General features: G+C 42.5%; 1 protein-coding gene across 1 annotated transcript; it reads left to right on the top strand.

Moving 5' to 3' along the window:
* The first annotated feature begins 353 nt into the window (after positions 1 to 353).
* GPR75 (G protein-coupled receptor 75) lies at positions 354 to 9,804 on the top strand. The gene is made up of 2 exons (XM_020876633.2): positions 354 to 900; positions 5,494 to 9,804. Exon 2 carries the CDS (start codon positions 5,588 to 5,590, stop codon positions 7,208 to 7,210), a length of 1,623 nt encoding a protein of 540 aa, XP_020732292.2. The 5' UTR covers positions 354 to 900; positions 5,494 to 5,587; the 3' UTR covers positions 7,211 to 9,804.
* Positions 9,805 to 24,578: the final 14,774 nt, after the last annotated feature.

Here is a 24,578-nt window from a genome sequence, read left to right as displayed (position 1 = left end):
CTTTTCAAGATGTTTGACATTCAACATGGCATTGAGTGATGTCTGTGATTTCTTGGCTTTTGCCCATTCCCTAGCCATTTGCATGGGGAGTTTCTTTGCTATTTGCATTTGTTTCCTAATAGATAACTTCTCTCTCAGTGAGCCGAGAGAAGGAAAGAAAAAACGACGTTAAAGTTGGTTTGATTTGAAGTCTGTTATAATGATGCGATTTACAAATTCTGGGTCTCCAGGTACCACCATGGAAGGCGACGCCAGTTTAATCTGGGAGCAAAGTACTAGCTGCAGCGTAGAGAGGAGCTAGGCAGGCGCACTTGGAAGCACCAGGAATGGGGAGAGGTGGGCGGCGGCGGGCGGGCCAGAAGCCCAGGGAAGGCCCTGGACCCCGCTTAGACCGACGTGAGCCACCACCCGCCTTGTCCACGGTCTCCACTCTCCAAGGCCAAGGCCCCCATGGATCACGCTGTGTGCTATCGGCGCCCCCACCTTTGCCCTCCTCTCCACGCAGTCCGCCCCCCTCTTCCTCCATATGTCAACTCTTGCCAGCCTCAGGGAGCCCCCACTTCCCGAGCGGCAAAACGGCGCGCCTGAGACCGCGCGGCGCGGGGGACGGAGGTCGCGGCGGCGGGAGCTGCCGGTCCGGGTACACCACGAGGCCCGCGAGGCGGCCGGGGCGCGGGGGCAGGCGGGGCACAGAGCCCGAGTGTCCAGCGGAGGGGGCGGCGCCCTCGGCGTCTCCGTGACTGCGCCTCCGCGCCCCGGCTCGCCGCGGCACCCGGGATGCGCGGAGGCGGCGGCGATGGCCATGATGCCTCCGGCTCGGCATCCGCCGGGGCGGCGGGCGAAGCTGGGGTCCGGGCTGCGAGATGGAGGAGGAGGGGCGGCGCTGAGGCCACCAGGCAGGTGAGAGGCCGCGGGACCCCGGAGGAGGACGACCCCGCGGGGACCGGGAGGGCCGCCGGGTGAGGGAGCCGGCAGCCGCGTGCGTCCGGGCCCGGCCGCCGCGCACCTGCGCTCCTGGCGAGGCCTGCGGAGAAACCATCTAGCTCCTGCCTTGCGCGTCCCCGGGCCCCGCGGGGCCGGTGGATCCCCTCCCCTAGCGCCCATTCCCTGCCTGAACCCTCCTCACCTCACCGACCCTTTCCAGAATCCTTTACATGCTTCCCTAGACCGGCCTAGGCCCTCCTCACCATAACCTTCTCCAGCCCCGCAGCCCCTACCCTTCTCAAGTTCCCGATCGGGGTCGCCATGCCCTCCCTGCAGTCTCCTAGTCCAGCCCCATCCTCAGGAGGGTGCTCCACAGTCTCCCCTCTCCCTCATCCACCGACCCCACCCGACTGCATCAGCCGCTCCGGGCTTCAAAAGTGGGGAGAAAGAGCATGGCCTCTGAAATGCAGATAAGTCTGGCTTGAATCTTAGTGACCTTGGACAAGTCATCTGACTTCCCTGACGTTTTCCAGATATCTCAATACAAATCCAGTGGGAGTAATAACCCTAGTACAAAACCTTGTTCTCTTGTGAGGGTTAAACTCTGAAAATGCCTGCCCTGGAGGAATTGAAGGCATTATGGGGGTGCTGGGAGGGGGGAAGTGTTGGAAGAAACCAGATCATGAGTTGACTTGTAGAAGATCATGTAAAATGTTTGAATATTACTAAAATATTAAGATAGCACACTAAATTATCAGAGGCTCTTCACACATATCATAAGGAGAAATCATTGATGTACATTTTCACTTACTATTCCTCACTTGCTAGTTACTTGAGGGTCTCTCCTTAGTTGTAATAAGATGCATATGATATGATTTCATTCCTTCTTATTGTGTCTAATATGCCTTCTTCTTAAGACTGGTGTTCCAACTTAAAATTTTTCTGATTTTATTATTTTTATTGCATCTTCTTCTAGGCCCTATTTATGCTCCCAGAGATGAACAGTAGCTCGTATGTTTGCATTGAAAAGAATGTTGGTAACCTCTATTTAATATTTAGGAATAAGTAGCAGATGCATTCATTTACACCCCACCCCAAATAACTGAGTTTTATAATTCTGCCAGCATAGCTTTGTCCCAAATTGTTATCTCAGCCTCCTTTTTCTTAAAGTCTCAAAAGTTAGTACTAAGACCTAGGCTTACTTTCCCTTCACTTCCTTATTATTTCAAAAGTTTCTCTGCCAAAACCTTTACTTCTGATATGTCTTCTTCTTTTTCTCTCTTTTCTCTTCCCTGTCTCTGATTCCTTCCTTTTTTCCTAATTATCCCAAATCAGAGTGATTTATAATTACCTTATACCAAGCCATAATTTTTCAACCTTGCCAAAAAGGTACATGCAAACATATGTACAGATATATGTACATGGAACTTTGAGTTGGGAAGGAATTGCAATACCTACTTCATAGGATTATAATGAGAATGAAATAAAATTTGATAACCTATGTAAAGCTTCTAGTAGAGGTCAGGCATATAATAACCACCCAATACATTATAGCTGCTGTAACTGTCTTCTGACCTGGGACTCCCTACCTTGATTGCTTTGCTTTTTTGTTTAGCTTGGTGGTGTGCAGCCTTTAGAGAGTAACTGCTTAGGTTCAGATCCATGCTCTGCCCCTTAAGATAGGTGCTCTCTCTGCCTAAGTTTCCTCATCTATAAAATAGAGATAAATTATACTGTCTGTCTTAGGGTTGTGACGACTTGATAAGTTAATAGTGTGGAGCATTGGGATCAGTGCCTGGCACATCACAAGCACTTAGTAAAGGGAACATACTAATGATGATACTGCCCCAGAATTCCTGACTCAGAATTCTTTTATCAATCTATTGAAAAAATTATAATTGGAGAGAAAGTAAAAGTGGCCCCTCAACTTCTCCAAAAATTTTTTTTCCTTCTGCCTCTTATCTTTGGCTAATGTTGATGCTTCATCATTCTATTTTCCCCTTTCCAAATGTTTCCCAGCCTGGACTCTTCATAACTTCCATCAACCACTTCTTTGTTTTTTTTTTTTTTTTTAATAATTTTCATTTATTTATTTATTTTTGGCCGTGCTGGCTCTTTGTTGCTGCATGGGTTTTGTCTCTAGTTGCAGAGAGCAGGGGTTACTCTCTAGTTGAGGTGCATGGGCTTCTCATTATGACGGCTTCTCTTGTGGAGCAGGGGCTCTAGAGCTCACAGGCTTCAGTAGTTGCAGCCGATGACCTCAGTAGTTGTGGTTCCCAGCCTCTGGAACACAGGCTCAATAGTTGGGGCACACAGGCTTAGTTGTTCCGAGGCACGTGGGATCTTCTTGGACCAGGGATTGAACCTGTGTCTTCAGCATTGACAGGCAGAGTCTTACCACTGAGCCACCAGGGAAGCCCACCCCGTTCTTTATTATTACTCACTTGATATTTCTCTCAGCATCTGAATTCCAGACTTCATCCTTCTAATTTTCCCAAACCAAATTCCTGCTTCCCTCTTCAGAGTCAGGGGGATTTTCTGTAAAGAGGAGTATCACCTTTCTGCTTCTACAAATTGGATTTTCTCTTCTACTTCCTTCTTCATTGGTTAACCCCAATCTCCCCATTAACAAAAACTTAACAGTAAATGTTTTTTTTTTCTTTCACTACACAGGTGTCATAAAGTGTTCAGAACACAGGCACACAGTCTTTAAGTGAAAACAATAAGCTGCCCATTATTACTATTTTTAATTCTAAATCAGGAAACTAAAGATCAGGACTAGTTCTTCTCTCCCGTAGAACTCTTACAAGGGAAGTACAGAAAAGTTAGTTCCACTTCTCAGTGGAGAAATATGATATTTTCATGATCTGTACTTTTTGACCATTGAGAATATACAAGAGGTTATCTTCTTCCTTCATGAAGGACACCAGTTAGTTTTATGGATCTCCCCAGAACTGAAATGTGTCTGATACTGGCACAGGTGTACCTATTACTGAATGCTTGGAGACTTCTGTATTGGGTGGTTCCTAACTCCTGCTTGAAGCTCCCAGTAATCCCTCACTGATCAGGCCCCTTCCTCTATACCCCATAATTCAGCAACTAAAGGATTTACCCCTGGCTTCACTGGAGGCCCTGGGACTCAGCTTGAGCTGGTGGTTAAATATTCTGAACATCACCCATGGACCTCCCCAGTACCACTGGTTATTCTTAAAATGCTGGATTAAAGCACATTCTTTTCGGTTGCCAAGAGCTTTGGATGTACCACTGGAAGCATCTTTGGGAATAGGGTGACACCAGGCCAATGGGGCTTTGTGATTTTGAACAACAAAAGACTGTGTGAAGGTATTTTAAATCTCATTGCAAGATGGGAAGAGAAAGTTAAAAGACCAAAAAGAAAAATAAGTTATTCTTTAAAAATAGATACTGTGTTGTGCTCATCTATGCACCCAGAGTACCTGGTGTAAAACTGGCAGAGAGTACGCACACGTAGATAAAAAACTGGGTGAATGCATGCATCCTGCTTCATCATGAGGATATTCCTGCTGGGATCATGATAACTCACATTTATATAAACTTTACAGAGCAAACTGGTAAATCTCAAATAGAATTCTAACATCGTTCATTACTTCCATTTATATAGTCCTACACAAAGGTCTTTTCCAGAGGAGAATATGGAGTTGGCCAAGAAATCACAAGCAGGGGGAATATATAAATAATGGAAAATAAAGGGTTCTTCCTAGAGAAAGAAATCGGATTTGTTAGTGATATGTGGAAGTTATGTAAAAGGCCACAGTATACTTCAGTGGTACCCTCTTTCTTATGGGCTTCCCTTGTAGCTCAGTCAGTAAAGAATCTGCCTGCAGTACGGGAGACCTGGGTTCAATCCCTGGGTTGGGAAGATTCCCTGGAGAAAGGAATGGCAACCCACTCCAGTATTCTGGCCTGGAGAATTCCATGAACAGAGGAGCGAAGACCTGCTCCCTTCTCCCAGCCTGTCTGTCCCCCACTTCATACCCCTCACCTTTCACCCACCTAGCCCCTCCTCATGAAGACCCCCTTGGCCTCTCTCAGCCTGCTCCCTGGCCTGGATCAATCCCCCCGTCTCTTCTCTCCACACTGCGCTGCCATCAGTTGATTTGCCACATTTGGCTGTAATTACATAGTTAGATTGATCTGCCCCAACTAGACTGTGATCTCTTTGGTGGAGAGTTATATTCTTGGTGTCCAGTGTCTGGTATCAGAGTTTCTGAAGGTAACGTCTGCACACTCACCCTTTAATCACAATCTCAAGGGGGCGAGGCCTCAGTATCTCTTTCCTTTTTTTTAACCTGCTCTCCAGCTGATGCTTAAACTAGTTTGAAAACCCCTGTGTCCTTAAATCTAAACTTAGCTGGATGAATGTATTTCAAGGTGCCTGTGTCTTTTCTGTGTGGGGCTTCGGGCGGAGAAATGCTTTCTGGGCACTGGGTCAGAGCTGAAAAAGCCTAGTGCTTTTGTAAAAGATCACGAGATCACTCTGCTGTCTCCATTCATTCCTTTCTGTTTCTGGGGGTGCATTTTCCTGCGCAGGCTTTTCTGCCTTGGGCCCCTTTTGTCAGTCGTCGCTCGTCTGTGAGTTGAGGCCCTGACTGCCTTCCCACAGAAGGAAGAGTCGTCTCTGAAGATGAACTCAACGGGCCACCTTCAGGATGCGCCCAACACCACCCTGCTCCATGTGCCTCAGGCCCAGGGGGGGAACAGTACCGGCGTCCGGGAGGGTCTCCAGGAACCCGTCCACGCGGCCACCTTGGTGACCTGTACCTTTCTGCTCGCAATCATCTTCTGCCTGGGCTCTTACGGCAACTTCATTGTCTTCTTGTCCTTCTTCGACCCGGCCTTCAGGAAATTCAGAACCAACTTTGATTTCATGATCCTGAACCTGTCCTTCTGTGACCTCTTCATTTGTGGCGTGACGGCCCCCATGTTCACCTTCGTGTTGTTCTTCAGCTCAGCCAGTGGCATCCCGGACACTTTCTGCTTCACCTTCCACCTCACCAGCTCCGGCTTCATCATCATGTCCCTCAAGACAGTGGCGGTGATTGCCCTGCACCGGCTCCGCATGGTCTTGGGGAAGCAGCCCAACCGCACGGCCTCCTTCCCCTGCACCTTGCTGCTCACTCTGCTCCTCTGGACCACCAGTTTCACCCTCGCCACCTTGGCCACCCTGAAAACCAGCAAGTCACACTTCTGCCTTCCCATGTCCAGCCTGATCGCCGGAGAAGGGAAAGCCATCCTGTCTCTCTACGTGGTCGACTTCACCTTCTGTGTGGCGGTGGTCTCTGTGTCCTATGTCATGATCGCTCAGACACTGCGGAAGAATGCTCAAGTCAGGAAGTGCCCCGCTGTGATCACCGTGGACGCTTCCAGACCACAGCCTTTCATGGGGGCCCCCGTGAAGGGAGGCGGCGAGCCCATCCAGTGTCCCATGCCGGCTTTGTACAGGAACCAGACTTACAACAAACTGCAGCACGTTCAGACCCACGGATACACCAAGAGTCCCAACCAGCTGCCAGCCCCTGCGGCCAGCCGGCCGCAGCTGGTGTCGGCTGTCAATCTGTCCACGGCCAAGGACTCCAAGGCGGTGGTCACCTGCGTGGTCATCGTGCTGTCGGTCCTGCTATGCTGTCTTCCGCTGGGGATTTCCTTGGTGCAGGTGGTTCTGTCCAGCAATGGGAGCTTCATCCTTTACCAGTTTGAACTGTTTGGGTTTACGCTTATATTTCTCAAGTCAGGATTAAACCCTTTTATATATTCTCGGAACAGTGCAGGGCTGAGAAGGAAAGTGCTCTGGTGCCTCCAGTACATTGGCCTGGGTTTTTTCTGCTGCAAACACAAGACCCGACTTCGTGCCATGGGCAAAGGGAACCTCGAAGTCAACAGAAACAAATCCTCCCATCATGAAACGAACTCTGCCTACATGTTGTCTCCAAAACCCCAGAAGAAATTTGTGGACCAGGCCTGTGGCCCAAGTCACTCAAAGGAAAGTGTGGTCAGTCCCAAGATGTCTGCTGGACATCAACACTATGGGCAGAGCAGCTCCACCCCCATCAACACTCGGATTGAGCCGTACTACAGTATCTACAACAGCAGCCCATCCCAGGAGGAGGGCATCCCACATAACTTACAGCCAGTAAACTCCTTTGGGTTTGCCAATTCATATATTGCCATGCATTATCACACCACTAATGATTTAATGCAAGAATATGACAGCACATCAGCCAAGCAGATTCCAGTCCCCTCTGTTTAGAGTCGTGGAGGCTAGCGAATCTTCTATAAACTGTTTTGGTTTCTGACACTAATTGATTTTTTTAAAATTTTGGGATATCAGAGGTACATCAAAACTTAAAGACCTAGACAGTTGACACTTAGAACTTAGAAAAGATTTTCTCTGAAGTATTAGCATCTCTTGGTTTGCTTTGCAGTTTCCTGACATTTTAAGTGTTGATGAAAAAGTTTATTATTTTACACCGGACCTGTACTCCAATCTTTTGTACTAAATTTTTAAATAGATGCCAGGGAATGGTTTTGCTACTGTATTAAAGTAGGGAAGGAACTGATTATGATCATTTGAGTCAATGTTATGATTCTTTGAAGTGTGAGCTGGATTTTTTTAAAGACAATGAAAGTATCGTCTTTACTGAGATATTATTTTTTATTAACTGAATTATAAATTTTAATCCTTTGAAGTGTTCAAATGGTGTCAATGTTTTTTTTTTTGGTAGCAGGCTTATTGGAATAAATAATACATTGTTAAATCAGAAATGTATTATTTATAGCTATATTTTCCAAAACTGCACAAGCATTACTTTCTTTTCATAAGACAGTCATCTAAGAATAGAGTATTATGATTATTACCATTTCTAATTATAGATATTATTCTTTTGTGTCAGCTGAGTAGCTGTACAGTTCTTTTGAAAAGAAATCTGTTTTTTCTTGCTAAAAATGAATTATTCTATTTCAGAATGATCTTACCCAAGAAACTTAGTGAAGAGGACTGCATCTATAGTAGAGTGATGCTCTTCCTGGGAGAGTAGGCGCTAACTGTGGTCATCTCATCAGGGTGCTGTTATGTTATGTGGGAAGTGGGCTAGACTGTTTATGTGCTAGACAATCTTTAATTATTGTCTAAGAAGGCGTAAGGATGAAATGGGGGTGTTTCAACTTATGCTTTCCTTATATGTGAGAATGGTTTGTTCACAACCTGACAAAGTATCTAAGTAACTATTTAGAAAAAATTTTTTGATCTTTGTTTATATATTACCATGGTAGAAAAATTCTTAAGATGTTCTGTTTTCAAACTAATTGTGTTACTTCTCTCCCATGAATCTTAAACTGGAAATGGGCAGTAAGGGGAAATAGATTAAGTATTTCTACACTTAAGACTAATTTTATTATATACTCAGTGATGCCTAGCATAACAACTGTAAACTTATTTTTTTATGTGAAAATGTTTTCATGATGTAGTTGACTTTTGAACTCAGTACAATTTTGGAACTATAGCTTCTAGAAAAGATGAGCATCAAGATACAAAACCTATCTTTATAAATTGTTATATTCAAGAACTGTTATTACAGATTGGAAGGCACTTTGTCCCTTTGGATGAAAGGTGTTCAGGTTATAGCATCCTCTCCCATGCTGTTCCTAAAATCAGAGATTATGAGAGGCATGGAGAAGACAGCTAATACTCAACTAGAACTCTCCTCAGTCTTGTCTGATATTTCTGACCTTCCAGTATCAGTCATTTCTATTTCCGAGGTTTAAGTATGAGATATGGGTTTTATTTTGTTTTTAAATTCACTTTTTAGGACTCTCTTCTTCCCTTCCCTCTCTCCCTTCTATCCTTTATTTTTGCTATTAAATTTTATAACAGAAGAAAAAATATCCATTCCCACTTTTTTTTTTTTTTTGGTAATTGAATGCTATTTTTGGAAGTCACTATGACCTATTTCAATTGTGCTTTTATATTTTTAATACAACTCTGTTTTCATTTGTTAATATTACCATGAAATAGGTTGGTATATAATCTCTTTTTAACAAAGAATTAAGAAATCTAATATCCTCTCCCAAGATCATTTGAAGAATTGTGGCAAATTAGGAATTAAACATTTATCTAAATTCAGAAGCTGGTATTTATTTCAATAAGTCAAACAGCTTTTTAAGTAATAACATTAATCAAGAAGCTATTTCATATTTTTTAAGGTATGAATCTCTTTTTGTCCAGGCATTTCAAATGTGACTCAATAAAAGATATTTTTAAAAAATTTCTATTGTACTTATAAATCTAAAAATTACAGGTTTCCTTTGTGACTTTTGAGTTTGAGACGATTTGACCCATGTTTGGCAGGTAAAAATTGTAGCATAAAGAAAATTAAGCATGTGCATATGAGGTTTCAGTCTCTTTATGCTCATCAAGAAATTATGGATTTAACTTGCATGAAGTACATACTGGACTAGATTCTTTATATCTCTGTATCTATGTCTATATGTAGGTATATGTAGATATAGATATAGAGGTAGGAATATATAACTTGTCTCTTCATAAGTTATATATGTCTAGCCATATCTATATCTACCTGGAGACAAAGATATAAATAGGCATATATAACTTCTCCATAAGGGCTAAAATGAAAACTTTTCTAAAAGTAATGAGAATTCACTTATATGACTAATTAAGCAGGGCATATTAATTAGTTCTCTTGATGCTTTACTGTGATGCAAAGTATGTGATTCAAACATTTTATAATTGTTCTGATGTTAATCATTAGGCCAGATTTGTATTACTGATGCTTTTAATGTTCTTTTAAACTGACGTTTGGAAAATAAAAAATATGAAAATCCTGACATTTCTGAATATCAGACTGCAATACTTTTACATTCCTGTCCAATCACTTAAAAACCATCAGAGAATAGCTGTGTTGAAACTCGGAGAAAGTTCTTTTCCTTAAAAGATGAAATAGCTTGTTTGACTACATTTTGTAGCATGCTTTTATACTCAGAATAACTGGGAATAATTAGCTCCAAAGGTTAATTTTTTACTAAACTAGGTTTATCACTGAGTGGGAAAAGTTCTGACTAAACATTTTAAAAACTTCTCTGAAATGACATGAATCTGGTAAAAGATACGGAATTCTGGATATTTCAGTTTATCAATCAGGGTTTGATTTTAAGGATCAGGAAACATTAGTTTAAGCAGAAAAGGACTGAATATAGGAAGTCAGATGTCTCAATCGTTAGAAGGTCAAGGCTCTTTGACGATGGGTCGCCAGGAAAACTCCAAATAAATGCTACCAGTAGCCAGCAGAACTGCTCCTTCTGCTAGGAAGGGAGGGAGTCAGACTTCCTTGGGCCTTGGACTCCAAGGACACTGGCGGCTACGCTGCCACCACCTTTACAGCCAATCCTGTTGACACCTCCGAAGCAAATGCTGAACATCAAAGCAGTGCTGCGGAAAAAAACTGGCACCGGACCTTTAGTTGGCAGAACCCAACTTGCCTTTAAAACCCGAGGTTCCGTGAACCTGGAAAGTGTAGTTACACTAAAAAGGGAAACTGAAAGGAGGTTCAGGAAAGCTCATGAGCTCCAGTCCACTCCATCCTCAAGGGCCCCTCTCTTTGGCGCTCCACGTTTGCAGCCACTCCTTTAGCTGTACGTCCAAAGAACACCAGCAACAACAGCACCGCACAGCTGCTCTCATTTAAACAAAAACATCCTTCTCTGCTCCACAGGGAAGATGCAAAGTCCAATCAACTGCTCTCATTCTCGGTGATGTGCGATGAACTTTTCCAGTTCAGTCAAAAATCTCAACTTCATATTGTGTAACATAAGGATGAGGTTGTCAAGTTTACCACTGAATGGTCAGGCCACTCAAGAGGGCTGCTCTCCTGCTGTTTGTGCATCCTGTGCCTGCCCTACCAGCACCCTGCGTACCTGGCTAACCTTCCTGCAGGCTTGCCCCGGGCCCCAGCTGGCGATTGTATCAGGAGGCGGTGAGTGGTGTGCCCTTCCACTAGATTCCCTGGTAACTAATGAGCCCACCTGATGTCAATTCTCCTGTCACTGGTCATCTCCCTGCACCCTGGCATAGACCCACCGCTGCCCATGGTGGGGTGTCACTCCAGGACCTTGCTTCAGTCCCCATGAACCATTAAACCATTTGATACCAACCAGGGTTCTTGGCCTTCCCTAGTCAACACAAATTGATAAGAGGCCTGTCACAGTAGTGGGGAGAGAAAACAAGTAACAGTTCCCTTGCTCACTCCCAGAGGTGAGGAGAGCTGGTTCCTTATATGGGGTGAGGGTAGGCGTGGTCCAGAGGTCAGGCCGTAGGGGTGGCTTAGGTGTTTTGCTCACCTCTTTGTTGGTGTTGAGTGCCGGGGGCATGCACAGTACCTTGCTTTTTTTCCCGACACACCCTGGTTGTTTTGTTTTTTTGCTAAGTCATGTCCAACTCTGTGACCCCACAGATTGTAGCCCACCAGGCTCCTCTGTCCATGGAGACTGAAACCCTGTTTTTACTCCCAGCTCTCCAGAAGCAGCAGTTGGGGTTTTTTTGGTCCTTTTGTATTTTTGTCCAGAATTTGCCTGAACTGTGCATGCACGCAGTTACGTTTAGTCCCTCGCAGTTTCTTTGTGTTATGTTTGAGGAGACGTTTGTCCAGGTGCAAACATTGCAGCAAAGGTCCCAGGTCCCAGCCTGTCACACACTGAGTCTCTGCTGCTGACTCCAGGCTCTTCAGCCTTGAAGCTGGGCAAGCACAGGCCTTGTAGGCCTGTAGGGTCCAGCTCCCAAGCCAACAAACACATATTATAGAAAGCAGCAGAAAAATGGGGTTAAGGATGGGAATTTGGTGGAAATGTATCATAAGAAGACATGCGAGCTAATATAGGCCTGCCTTGCTTCTGTATCTATTCATTTTTGGCCGTGTTGGGTCTTAGGTGCTGAGTGTGGGCTCTTCATTGCAGTGCATGGGCTTCTCCCTAGTTGTGATGTGCAGGCTTAGTTGCTACACAGCATGTGGGATCTTAGTTCCCTGACCAGGGATTGAGCCCACATCTCCTAGATTGGAAGATAGCTTCTTAACCACTGGACCACCAGGGAAGTCCCAGGCCTTACTAGTTTTTGATCAGGAAGTCGTTGTTGGTATTTTGTAACTTCTTCCACCATTCCCTACTTCTTATCCCTTCCTCTGAGAAAATAAATAACTTTTATAAAATAGTGGAGGGAAGGAAATACTAAGAAAACAAAACTTAAGGAACATAAAGCAGGATTACAGAAATAAGACAGCAAAATGTAAACGCATTATGTTGTTTATAAAAGACAAAAGTCCTTGAATTATAAATGATATGCGGGCAGTTCCCTGGCAGTCTGGTGGCTCAGATGGTAAAACATATGCCTACAATGTGGGAGACCCTGGTTCAAACCCTGGGTCAGGAAGATCTCCTGGAGAAGAAAATGGCAACCCACTCCAGTATTCTTGCCTGGAAAATCCCATGGAGGGAGGAGCCTGGTAGGCAACAGTCCATGGGGTCGCAAAGAGTCGGATATGACTGAGCGACTTCACTTTCACTTTCCCTGGCCGTCCAGTGGTTGGGACTCTGCACTTGCATTGCCGAGGGCCTGGGTTCAATCCTAGTTCGGGGAACTAGAATTCCCACAAGTCACATGGCACAGTCCTAAGAAAAAAAAGATGTGCAAAATTTGTTGCTTGAAATAGATAAATATAAGATAAACTGATGTGAAAATTAAAAGATAGGAAAAGTAGATCATGCTTTGATGAAAAAAAGAAGGGTGTTACAACATTAATAACAGAGAAGAACTAAAAACAAACCCATATTAAAGAAGAGAATTAATATTGATAAAGAGAACACCCAAATAGTAAAGTATTAACAGTATTCATTCATTCAGTGGATATTTAATGAATACTCTGTGCCAGGAACTTGAGATACACTGGTGAAGTTTCTATTCTCCAGACAGTTACATTATGCTAAGGGAGATAAACAGATTCAGTTCAGTCGCTCAGTTGTATCCGACTCTTCGCAGCACGCCAGGCCTCCCTGTCCATCACCAACTCTCAAAGTTTACCCAAACTCATGTCCATTGAGGCGGTGATGCCATCCTGCCCTCTCATCCTCTGTCATCCCCTTCTCCTGCCCTCAATCTTTCCCAGCATCAGGGTGTTTTCAAATGAGTCAGCTCTTTGCCTCAGGTGGCCGAAGTATTGGAGTTTCAGCTTCAACATCAGTCCTTCCAATGAACACTCAGGACTGCTGTCCTTTAGGATGGACTGGTTGGATCGCCTTGCAGTCCGAGGGACTCTCAAGAGTCTTCTCCAACACCACAGTTCAAAAGCATCAATTCTTTGGTGCTCAGCCTTCTTTACAGTGCAACTCTCACACCCATACATGACCACTGGAAAAACCATAGCCTTGACTAGACGAAACTTTGCTGACAAAGTGATATCTCTGCTTTTTAATATGCTGTCTAGGTTGGTCATAACTTTCCTTCCAAGGAGTAAGTGTTTTTTAATTTCATGGCTGTAGTCACCATCTGCAGTGATTTTGGAGCCCCCCAAAATAAAGTCAGCCACTGTTTCGCCATCTATTGGCCATGGAGTGATGGGACTGGATGCCATGATCTTAGTTTTCTGAATGTTGAGCTTTGAGCCAGCTTTATCCACGCTCCTCTTTCACTTTCATCAAGAGGCTCTTTAGTTCTTCTTTACTTTCTGCCAGAAGGGTGGTATCATCTGCATATCTTAGGTTATTGATATTTCTCCCAGAAATCTTGATTTCAGCTTGTGCTTCATCCAGCCTGGCGTGTCTCATGATGTACTCTGCATAGAAGTTAAATGAGCAGGGTGACAATATACAGCTTTGATGTACTCCTTTTCCTATTTGGAACCAGTCTGTTGTTCCATGTCCAGTTCTAACTGTTGCTTCCTGACCTGCATACAGATTTCTCAAGAGGTGGGTCAGGTGGTCTGGTATTCCCATCTCTTTCAGAATTTTCCACAGTTTATTGTGATCCACAAAGTCAAAGTCTTTGGCAGAGTCAATAAAGCATAAACAGGTTAACCAACAAGTATGTAATTTTTATATAGTGCAATGTTCTATGAAGAAAAACAAAATAGTTAAGACAGAGAAAGTGTCAGGGATGTTATTTTTATGCAGGGAAGTTAGAAACTATTTGGGACAATAATAGAATTGACTACAGTATTATTTTCATTATCATTTAGTTCTAATTTCCATTATTATATTGATTTTAAGCTACATTAAATTGATTTTAAGATGCATTAAATTGATTTTAAGATGCATCTTCAATTTAATAATAGATTTGGAGAATAAAGAAACATTATTTAATTACAAGATAGATCTGAATTCCCATTATTATATTTCTTTGGGTCCACAGATTATTTAGAGGTGATTCTCTCAGTTTCCAAATGTTATATTTCAATTACTGATTTTTAACTTGATGACACCATGGCAAGTGAGATCTATACAATTCCAGTCCTTGAAAATTACTTAAAATTTGCTTTATGTTCCTATATACGGGCAGTTTGTTTAAATGATCTGAGTATACTTGAAAAGTATGTGTATTTTTAAATTGTTGAGTAAAACGTTTTTTAGAGGTTCATTAGTGCAAGTCTATTGGTTCTGTAGTTCGTGTTCATACTGATTTTTTGTTTGCTTGATCTGGAGAGAGATGGCAACAAAAGTGCTTATACACAGAAAATAGACTACTAGTATGTGGTTGGTGTGCATGGGGATCCTGCAGAGTAGTTTACAGAGAGGAGAGAGAACTTGTTACTTGCTGGGTTGTTAAAGTGGAGGTCAGTTAGGGGAGTTGCTCTGGGAGTGTTATTTTAACAATTCAGAAAATAAGATTGTAGGTATTACTTAAAATTCACTTCTGAACCTTATTACTATATAAGCTTGCATTTGTACAAAGTTATAATCAGAATGTATATCTTATCTTCTATTTTTTCCTGTTGAAGTGATCACATTATCAAATTTTTGAAGAGAAGATTCATTGTATGAATACTGTTGAAATTACTCCCAAACGTGTATCTGTTCAAGGAAAGTAAGATGAAGGAAAATTGCCTTCAGGCAACCTAGCAAATAAGAGAGAGAGTTGGGAATTGAGTACTTCCTTACAGACTGCCCTTACAGAACTTTTTAAGTTATCAAAACTGTGTTGGCAACAAGGAGTGTATGTCTTGGTGGTAGGTTTAAATTTAGAAACTCCAGGTGGGGCTAATGGTAAAGACCCTGCCTGTCAATGCAGGAGATTTAAGAGACATGGGTTCGATCCTTGAGCTGGGAAAATCCCCTGGAGGAGGAAATGGCACTCCACTCCTGTATTCTTGCCGGCAGAATCTCATGGACAGAGAGGAGCCTGATGGGCTGTAGACCATGGGGTCGCGAAGAGCTGGACATGACCAGAGTCTGAGCATGAGCACTTCTTGATCTAAGAGTTATTCTAGACAAAAGAATTTGTCTCCTGTTTTAGTAACATTGTTAACCTCATCTGATTCACCACCCACTGTCCACCTTCTCACGACAGCCCTGCTTCTGAAGTGATAAAAAATGCTCCACTGTCCCACCAATATGCATTCTACAAGTTCTGATTGTGAAAATGCACAAGAGCAGGTAATAACAATAGCCACCGGGCTTATGTGAGAGTGTGTCACTGTGTTAGTCCTCTGTCATGTCCAGCTCTTTGTGACCCCGTGGACTATAGCCTGCAGGGCTCCTCTATCCATGGGATTCTACAGGCAAGAATACTGGAGTGCATAGCCATTTCCTTCTCCAAGGGATCTTCCCAACCCAGGAGATTCACCGATTTCAGAGGTTACAATGTGATAAAATGCTTATCTTAGAACTGGTAATGTAGAACATTCAGTATAAGCTAAGGGAAAACACGGAATTATGGTCTTGTTAAATAATTTTAAGGATCTTTCTTTGACACTAAGATTTTGAATAGTTCCTTGGGCAGCCACTCTTTATATCCAAAATCAATGCCTTCATAATATTCTAGATAGGAATTCTTTTCTAAAGTGAGAATGGGCAGTAATGAAAGAGCAGTGGTCTTTCAAATAAACAGCAGAATGAGGTCATAAATAGCCTTCTCAAACAGCTCAGTTGTAGGGGCCTGAAAATGAGCATCTACTAACTTGTTCCCTTTGTCCTGCTCCAGATGCTTGCACCCCAGTTTGAAGATCTCTCCCCTAGGCCACCAGTAGCACTTCAGGGTGGCAGCAGGTTTAGATTCCCACCAGATTTGACTTTGGACTCTGACTCATTCTTGAGTAATTCTCCATAACTCAGCCAAGCCAGGTTGTGGAGTCTCCCCTTTCAAGGTCATCCTCTTCATTCTGTTTATTGGCAATAGTACATGGAGACTACACTGGGACGTTTTGATTCTCAGAGGCAGGATTTTTCTCCCTTATTCACTTAAAGCAGTTGTTTTTTTTCTCCATTAACGAAAGAGGTCTGTGGTCTCATAAGAGAGATTTGTTCTCACTGCCTTCCTACTGTACTGGAGTTGAAGAAGAAAGGCCAAGAGTCAGTTTACAATAGCTAGGACATGGAAGCAACCTAGATGTCCAGTAACAGATGAAAAGAAGATTTGGTATATATATTCAATGGAATATTACTCAGCCGTAAAAAGAATGAGTTTGAGTCAGTTCTAGTGAGGTGGATGAATCTAGAGCCTATTATACAGTGAAGTAAGTCAGAAAGAGAAAAACGAATATCATCTATTAATGTGTACATATGGAATCTAGAAAAATGGAATTGATGAACCTATTTGCAGGGAAGGAATGGAGACTCCAATATAGAGAATGGACTTGTGGACACAGTGGGGGAAAGAAAGAGTGAGATGAATGGAGAAAGTAGCATTGACATATATACACTATCACATATAAAAGCAATAGCTGGTGAGCAGTTGCTGTATAACACAGGCACCCCAGCCTGGTGCTCTGTGATGACCTAGAAGGGTAGGTTGCGGGGAGGGGAGGGAGTCTCAAGAGGGAGGTGATATGTGTATAGTTATGACTTATTTGCATTGTTGTATGGCAGAAACCAACACAACATTGTAAGGCAATTTTCCTCCATTAAAAAAAAAATCAGTGAAGACATCAGGTCTGTGGAATGATGAGAAGAAAGGCAGGCGGGTGGTTAGGTAAAATGCTCACCTCCTCCAGGGATCCAGGCTCTAGAGAGGGCAGGCCTAGAATGAGTTTACAACCACGGGCAAAGCAGCCAAACTCCACCACGGGGAGGACTCCACCTTGACAGGTGACTGGGGAATGTGCTTCAGCGTGGACCAGTCAGTAGCATTGGCCCAAGGGTGAAGTCTTATTGAAGTGAGGGCTTGAAGCCAAATATGGTAATTTTTGAGGGGACGGAGAAGGGACAGAAGATGCAGAAAGATAGGAAACTAGGCCCCTACTTCCTTGCCAACCCCTAAATATGGATTTGTTGATTGAGAAGCAGGTGGTGGCAGTGATTGTGATATTCAGTGCTTCAATACCACTTAAACGCTGGTAACAATCATTTTATGTCTCTTATCCTAACCTCTCCCTGAGCTCCATGCTGGTCTATTGAGCTGCCTATTCAACAACTCCACTTGGATGTCTAATAGATGCTTCAAATTTTATTTTATTAAATTAGATTTTTTTTTCTTTTTTTTTACTGTGCTGGCTCCTTGTTGCAGTGTGAGGGCTCAAGCTGTCGTGGTGCATAGGCTTAGCTGCCCCACAGCATGTGGGATCTTAATTCCCCAATCAGGGGTCGAATACATGTCCCCTGCATTGGCAGGAAGATTCTTAACCACTGGACCATAAGGGAAGTCTCAAGTCTCAAATTTTAATGTGTACAAAACTGAATTCATGCTTAGAACCCCCTCCCCACCAAACTTGTGCCTCCTGCTGTTTTATCAGCTCAGTAAACAGCACAGAAATGACCAGTGCATAGCTTCGTCGGAGCCCTTGACTCTTCTTTTTCTTGCGTGCCATGTCTAATGGATAGAGCAGTGCCGAATTATCGTGAAAATATACTCTGAATCCAACTGTTTCCCACCTCTTTCCTCCCCATGATGCAGCCATGGCAAGGGCTGCAGGTGACATGCTGGGGCCACACAGACTTTCTGGCTCTTTCTCACATGCCTATACTTTGTCTCCATGTCAGGGAATTAATTTCCCCAAGAATACTTCAGTCTGGAATGGTCTTCCCCCCGGGCCTTTCCTCGTCTCCACATTCAACACAGCTCACCACCCCATCACTATATATCCCTCTGCTATATTTTATTTTCTCCATGATTCTTATTCCCCAACATCATGTTCCTGTATTAGTGTGCTCAGACTTCCATAATCAAACCACAGACTAAGTGGCTTAAATAACAGAAATTAGTTTTCTCAAAATTTGGGAGGCTAGAATTCCGAGGTCAAGATGCCATCAGGATTGGTTTCTTGTGACGTCTCTTTTCCTGGCTTGTGGAAGGCTGCCTTCTCAGCCTGTCCTCACATGGTCTGTTCTCTGGGCGTGCATAAGGACACTAATCCTATCAGATTAGGGCCCCCTCTTGTGACCTAATGTAACATTAACTCCCCCCTTAAAGGCCTTATCTCCAGATACAGTCACAATGTGGGTTAAGAGCTTCAAACAAAAATTTGGGCGTGGGGGAGGGCACCCGTCGGTTCATAATAGTTACACTTGATTGTTTACTGACTGTCTCCCCATCAGAAAAAACTCTAATAAGGCAAAGACTTTGTCTCTTTTGATCAGCACTGTATCCCTAATACCTATTAGTTCTTGGCCCTCATGGGCTTCCAGTGATGACTGTTGACTAAATGGATCATATAATACATGATTGAATGGATATAGCCTGTAAGTGATGTCAACCCAAGTCTCTGACTGGCTTACAATTTCCCCATGTTTGTTACTTTTGTATCTCTCTCTGTATTCCCAGGATGATTATCAGCAGGACACTGATGAAAGGGGACATAGGGCTTGATTTAGAAGGACTACAAGGCACATTGTTTCTCTGTTTACTTGGTTAGGAGACCAGCTCTAAAGGCATCTTTTCTCAAGGGACCACCGTGGCTGCCCTGGGGATGCCAGACAACCTGCATTCACTCTTACTTGAATTTCTTGGCTCATAATGCAGCCTGAGGACTCTGAGGATGAAAGCAAACTTTTCAGCAACCACAAAGGAGTTAAGGAGAAAAGGAGGAACTAGTTCTTGGAGGGACAAGAGAGGATACAAATGACTTTAAAGTAGATGACAATTTGAATAAAGGTACAGATTCAGAGCGATTTTACTTTTAATAAGAGATAGTTAACAGGTAATCTATTTAGGTCCAATGCCTTTGAGATTAGTTTTACCAAAGTAAAAATATCACTTTATTGTTTACGGACAAAGCAGTGAATTTTCCTTCCTTTACTCCAATAAAGAAGTAATTCTGATTAAAAAAAAAAAACTGAATACACTTATCTGGTGCCAAGATAAGTGCAGTTTGTTTCTCTGAGTTCCATTTCTGTGATGCTTTGCCCTTTTGACACTTTCTAGAACCTTCAGCTTCTTGTAGCATGCTGATGAGTGGAGATCTTTCAAATGGGAACCTTGATTCTCATGCAAAGTCTGATGTTTTGCAAAATGTACCTTGTTCAGATGCCAGAAAGGCCTTAAAAAGTAGAGCAGTTCACAAAGAGGGCTTTATGCCGGTCTCCTGGGGCCGTGGAACTAGGATAGGTTTTGTAAACTGTGTAAATGCTTCAGATTTAATATATTTCATACCTGACATTAACAAGAATTCACAAAAGCTTCTTGCTCATTTGATTGGGTTTAGCCACAGTGTATGTCAAAGAAATGTAAGAACTGATTTTATTAGTATTACTCTGAGGAAAGGTATGACTGGGAATTGTATTCTTCACAAAGAACTATAATGTTAGATATTTTCTTTGAGGAGTTCAAACTACCTCAGGACTAGCATGTTTTTAGTTCATGGGGTAGAGATTGAAAGTTTAATTTTTTTTGGAATTCCCTGGTGGTCCACTGGTTAGCTTAGGAGTTGGCGTTATCACTGCTGGTTCAATCCCTGGTCAGGGAACTAAGATCCCACAAGCTGGGTGGCAAGGCCAAGAAAAGAGAAAAAATAATTTTCTTAACTTTGAGGTCAGGGGCTTTACTCAGCCACTGCACACAAGTGGGGGAGATGAAACCCCGTAAGGAGACACATTGTACCCCTGTTACCTAGGAGAAGCCACAAATGGAACCACAGAAGAGCAGTGTAAGGCATCAACAAGTTACATAATGTGTGAGTGTGGAGGACACTGAGTGAAAAGGAATACAGGCAGAAAAACTGGATAATTCTACTCCTTTCTTTCTCAACCATTGCAAAATTAAGGAAAATATTTTATCCTCCAAGCACCAAACACTGAAAAATAAGGACTGTTAGGAGACCCATGGGAATTTGAGTAGTTGAGTTAGATTTTATAAGGTGTGGGTAAGAGAGAATGAAGGCTTCCCTGGTGGCTCAGGGGGAAGAATTTGCCTGCCAATGCAGGAGACTCGGCACAGGTTCAATCCCTGGGTCGGGAAGATCCCTTGAAGAAGGGAATGGCAACCCACTCCAGTATTCTTGCCTGGAAAATCCCATGAACAGAGAAGCCTGGTGAGCTACAGTCCATAAGGTCACAAAATCGGACACGACTGAGCAACTAACACACACACACACACACTGCTTACACACTTAAGTAACAAAAAGAGTTGGACACAACTTAGTGACTAGAAAACAACAAAGAGGATGAAGTGTCAATCATTTACTCAGCAAATAATTGTAGCATGTCAGTTTTATGCAAGGTCTGTGGGGAAACAGACATATTCTTTATGCTGATAAATACAAGATAAAGGAATTTTTATCATTTAAATCATAGATACAATCTGGATCTAGAGGATCTAGTTGCACTTGCTATCACTTTACTATCACAAGAGGATTACGAAAGAAGGTAGGACTTGATAGCATTTAACCAAGCCATAATTTCCAAACTAACACTTTAATCTTATTAGTGAACTTTCATTCGCCAGATTTGTGGGTTGCATTAGCTTAAGAAAGGTTAGTGGTGGAGAAAAAAGGGTGTCATATATTACCATGACAAAATCAGTCATTTCTTGCTTTTTGCAGGACATTTTGCTGAGTTCCTCTCAGGTGGAAGATGATAATCGACAATGGTTAACTGGCCAGATGCTGTGACTAGAAAGCACTATGCATATTATGTACAAACATGGACTCGAATCTAAACTGATTCAAATGCTGGCTCAGCCAACTGTAGTTTAGTTCAATTCTTGTAGCCTCATTTTCCTTACCTGTGAGTTAAAGATAGTAATCCTAACTCACAGGGTTGTGAACATAGCATATCTATAGGTTTAGCCTAGTGCCTACTATTTAATAAATGTTCAAGAAGTGACAGTTAACTTTTATTACTATAAAAGCAGAGTCTGCGTTTCTACCGCAGGGACCTGGGCTCAAAGCCTGGGTCAGGGAACTAGGACCCGCATGACACAATGAGGCCAGGGGCAAAAAGAAAAAGCAGAGTCTGGGATACCCTGTTATCTGAAATTCAAATAATGACCAAGATTGTTCACAGCTGGCTCCTTTGGGGAGTGAAGCACTTTCTTGGAGGTGGTTAATGAAAGTTTTTCCAACCAATGATTCATTAAGATGGTTTAAGAACATTAATAACTGTAAGTATGAAAAACTAATCCAGGAAAAAAAATGACTTTCAATTTCCTTGACCAATTATTATTTTCTAATCTATGGGATAATATTTGGAGCTCTGATAGAATTTTTAAGTGTATCACAATCTTTTAAAAATTGTTTACCATCAGTTTTGGCTGTGCCGGGTGGGTCTTCGTTGCTGCGTGTATGCTTTCTCTATTGTAGTGTGTGGGCTTCTTGTCGCAGTGGCTTCCCTTGTGGAGCATGGGCACTCAGCAGTTTCAGTGCACGGACTTAGTTGCCCTGAGGCATATGCGATCTTCCTGAACCACGTGTTGAACCCAGGTCCCACACACTGGCAGGTGGAATTCTCAGCCACTTGTACCACAGGCAAGTCCTTGGATAGAATTCTTAGATGAGTAAATCACGTTTATTGTGATTAAAGACCACTGGAGACTAATTTGCAAACTACTATTTTATTGAGGATGGGGAAGCTTTTAGAATCTATCAAAGTTCATTTATTTTTGGCTGTGCTACTCAGTAAATTTAGATAGTAAAACAGATTTGACTCACTGGGTTGTATAATCTAGTTTGCTGGACTTTCAAGGAAGTTTGATTTTTAGTATTCTTTATTTACAAAATGAAAATTAGGTTTGTGATTCAGGCAAGTATACAAGCAGCTATATTTTGTCTTAAATTTAAGGCAAAGCATAATTTAGTCTATTGAAAGGTGCTGGAAAGCAATTTAACATATTTGAAATATATAATGTACTATATGATTAGATGTGAGAGGTTTAATATTATTTCATAGTCTCACAAATGTCTTCCATAGTTGAGATGATTAACATTTCTAGAACTTTCGCTTGATTGACTTGCTTTTGATGAACTTTTTGTTTCACATATAAAATTCTAAAATTCTTGAAAGTTTACAAATTGGTGTGGATTCAAAACACCACAAGCCCTATATGCCATTTGTTAGTAATTTTGCCTTTCTCCTTTCCATTTTGTAAGTTTTTTGTTTTTGTTTTTTTCCATTTTGTTAAGTTCTGAGATTGTCAAGCCAGCCTTTATTTGCTTTGGGTTAGGGTTATGTTAGCTATTTGCTGCAACTGGGTTAGTAATTTGGCCTGATTATGTACTACGAAGTTTAAGCTTTGTCAGAAATCATGTCAGGCCTTTTTTGTATATCAGACTGACTGAAAAGGATAGTTCACCAAGAACTTTACACAAAGTTTACTATTCAGTTTAGCCAAGATAATTTGTTGCCAGTCTTTTTAATCAAGGATATAGGGGTATGAGTATATAAACAAGGCCCCATCTAGTGGTATTTTGAAGAAAAGCAGGTAAAGCTGAAAAAAGTTGGAAAAAAGTCTTGTGTCACAACCTGTCCCTTGGACTGCAAGGAGATCCAACCTGTCAATTCTAAAGGAAATCAGTCCTGAATATTCATTGGAAGGACCGATGCTGAAGCTGAAACTCCAATACTTTGGCCACCTGATGTGAAGAACTGACTATTGGAAAAGACCCTGATGCTGGGAAAGATTGAAAGCGGGAGAAGGGGACAACAGAGGATGAGATGGTTGGATGGATGGACTTGAGTTTCAGTAGGTTCCTGGAGTTGGTGATGGACCTGGCGTGCTGAAGTCCATGGGGTTGCAGAGTTGGACATAACTGAACTGATTATTATTATTCAACCTTCCTGTAAAGATGAGGTGCTAGTTATTTTCTAGATACCCTAATCAGGAAGGCTAGGATATGTGAAATTGTTGTTAAGTGTCTGGGTCAGTAATCCTCAAGCAGAGGAGTATTGAAAATAAAGAGAACCATTAAGAAACATTCAAAATGCATATAATTAGGCTCTGGCATAAAGAATCTGACTTAGCACCCACCTATTGGGATCTCCCTGATGGCTCAGAGGGTAAAGCGTCTGCCTGCAATGCGGGAGACCAGGGTTCGATCCCTGGGTTGGGAAGATCCCCTGGAGAAGGAAATGGCAACCCACTCCAGTATTCTTGCCTGGAAAACCCCATGGATAGAGGAGCCTGGCAGGCTACAGTCCATGGGGTTGCAAAGAATCGGACACGACTGAGCGACTTCACTCACTCACCCTTAATAGAGATTGGGCTTCCCTGTGGCTCACCTGGTGAAGAATCCGCCTGCAATGTGGGAGACCTGGGTTCAATCCCTGAGTTGAGAAGATCCCCTGGAGAAGGGAACTGCTACCCACTCCAGTATTCTGGTCCGGAGAATTCCATGGACTGTATATAGTCCATAGGGTTGCAAAGAGCCGGACATGACTAAGCGACTTTCACTTAATAGAGATTCCACTTTGTTGTCCATTAGACATATTGCAGGTGAGCCCCTTTTCCTTCTTATTGGGAATTCAGCCCACTTACATGAAAGAATGGCTGCACAATCGAGGTAGCAACAAACAAGTTAGAGATCAAAGGTTTCACAGACTACTGATGGGGCCCCGAGATTCCTAATAGAGGTGTTATGAAGCTACCTGGTCCAGTGCACCTCTCAAAGTTTAAGCTGTTAGCCAAAACAGAAGACTGACAGTTTTTATTATGACTTCTATTTTTAAGAATCTTCTGTAGTAAACAATTCTAATACAGTTTTTCAGAATTTTTTTTTCCCCTTGCTCTTACAAAATAGAGAGTTTGGCTTAAATACCCTCCAAGTGTTTTTCTGACACTAACCTTTCACAATTCTAACTCTCTCCTCTTATACCTATAATATAAATGAGAAGGTAAATCTATTTGTCTTAATTGATATAATAAATATACTTTTATAATTTATTAAAGAAATACATTTTAATGGCTTTGGTCTCTGATCTTATTGTGTCAGTAGGAGACAAGGGAAGTATTAGGAAAATAAACCAACACTTATTGG

The sequence above is a fragment of the Odocoileus virginianus genome, chromosome 2, assembly GCF_023699985.2.
Source record: "Odocoileus virginianus isolate 20LAN1187 ecotype Illinois chromosome 2, Ovbor_1.2, whole genome shotgun sequence".
In the NCBI taxonomy this organism is placed as follows: Eukaryota; Metazoa; Chordata; class Mammalia; order Artiodactyla; family Cervidae; genus Odocoileus; species Odocoileus virginianus.
This window is presented reverse-complemented; position numbering and strand designations above follow the sequence as displayed.

Bases quoted from the DNA above. Each gene is read 5' to 3' on its own strand.
- GPR75 (XM_020876633.2), top strand. From the start codon at position 5,588: ATGAACTCAACGGGCCACCTTCAGGATGCGCCCAACACCACCCTGCTC.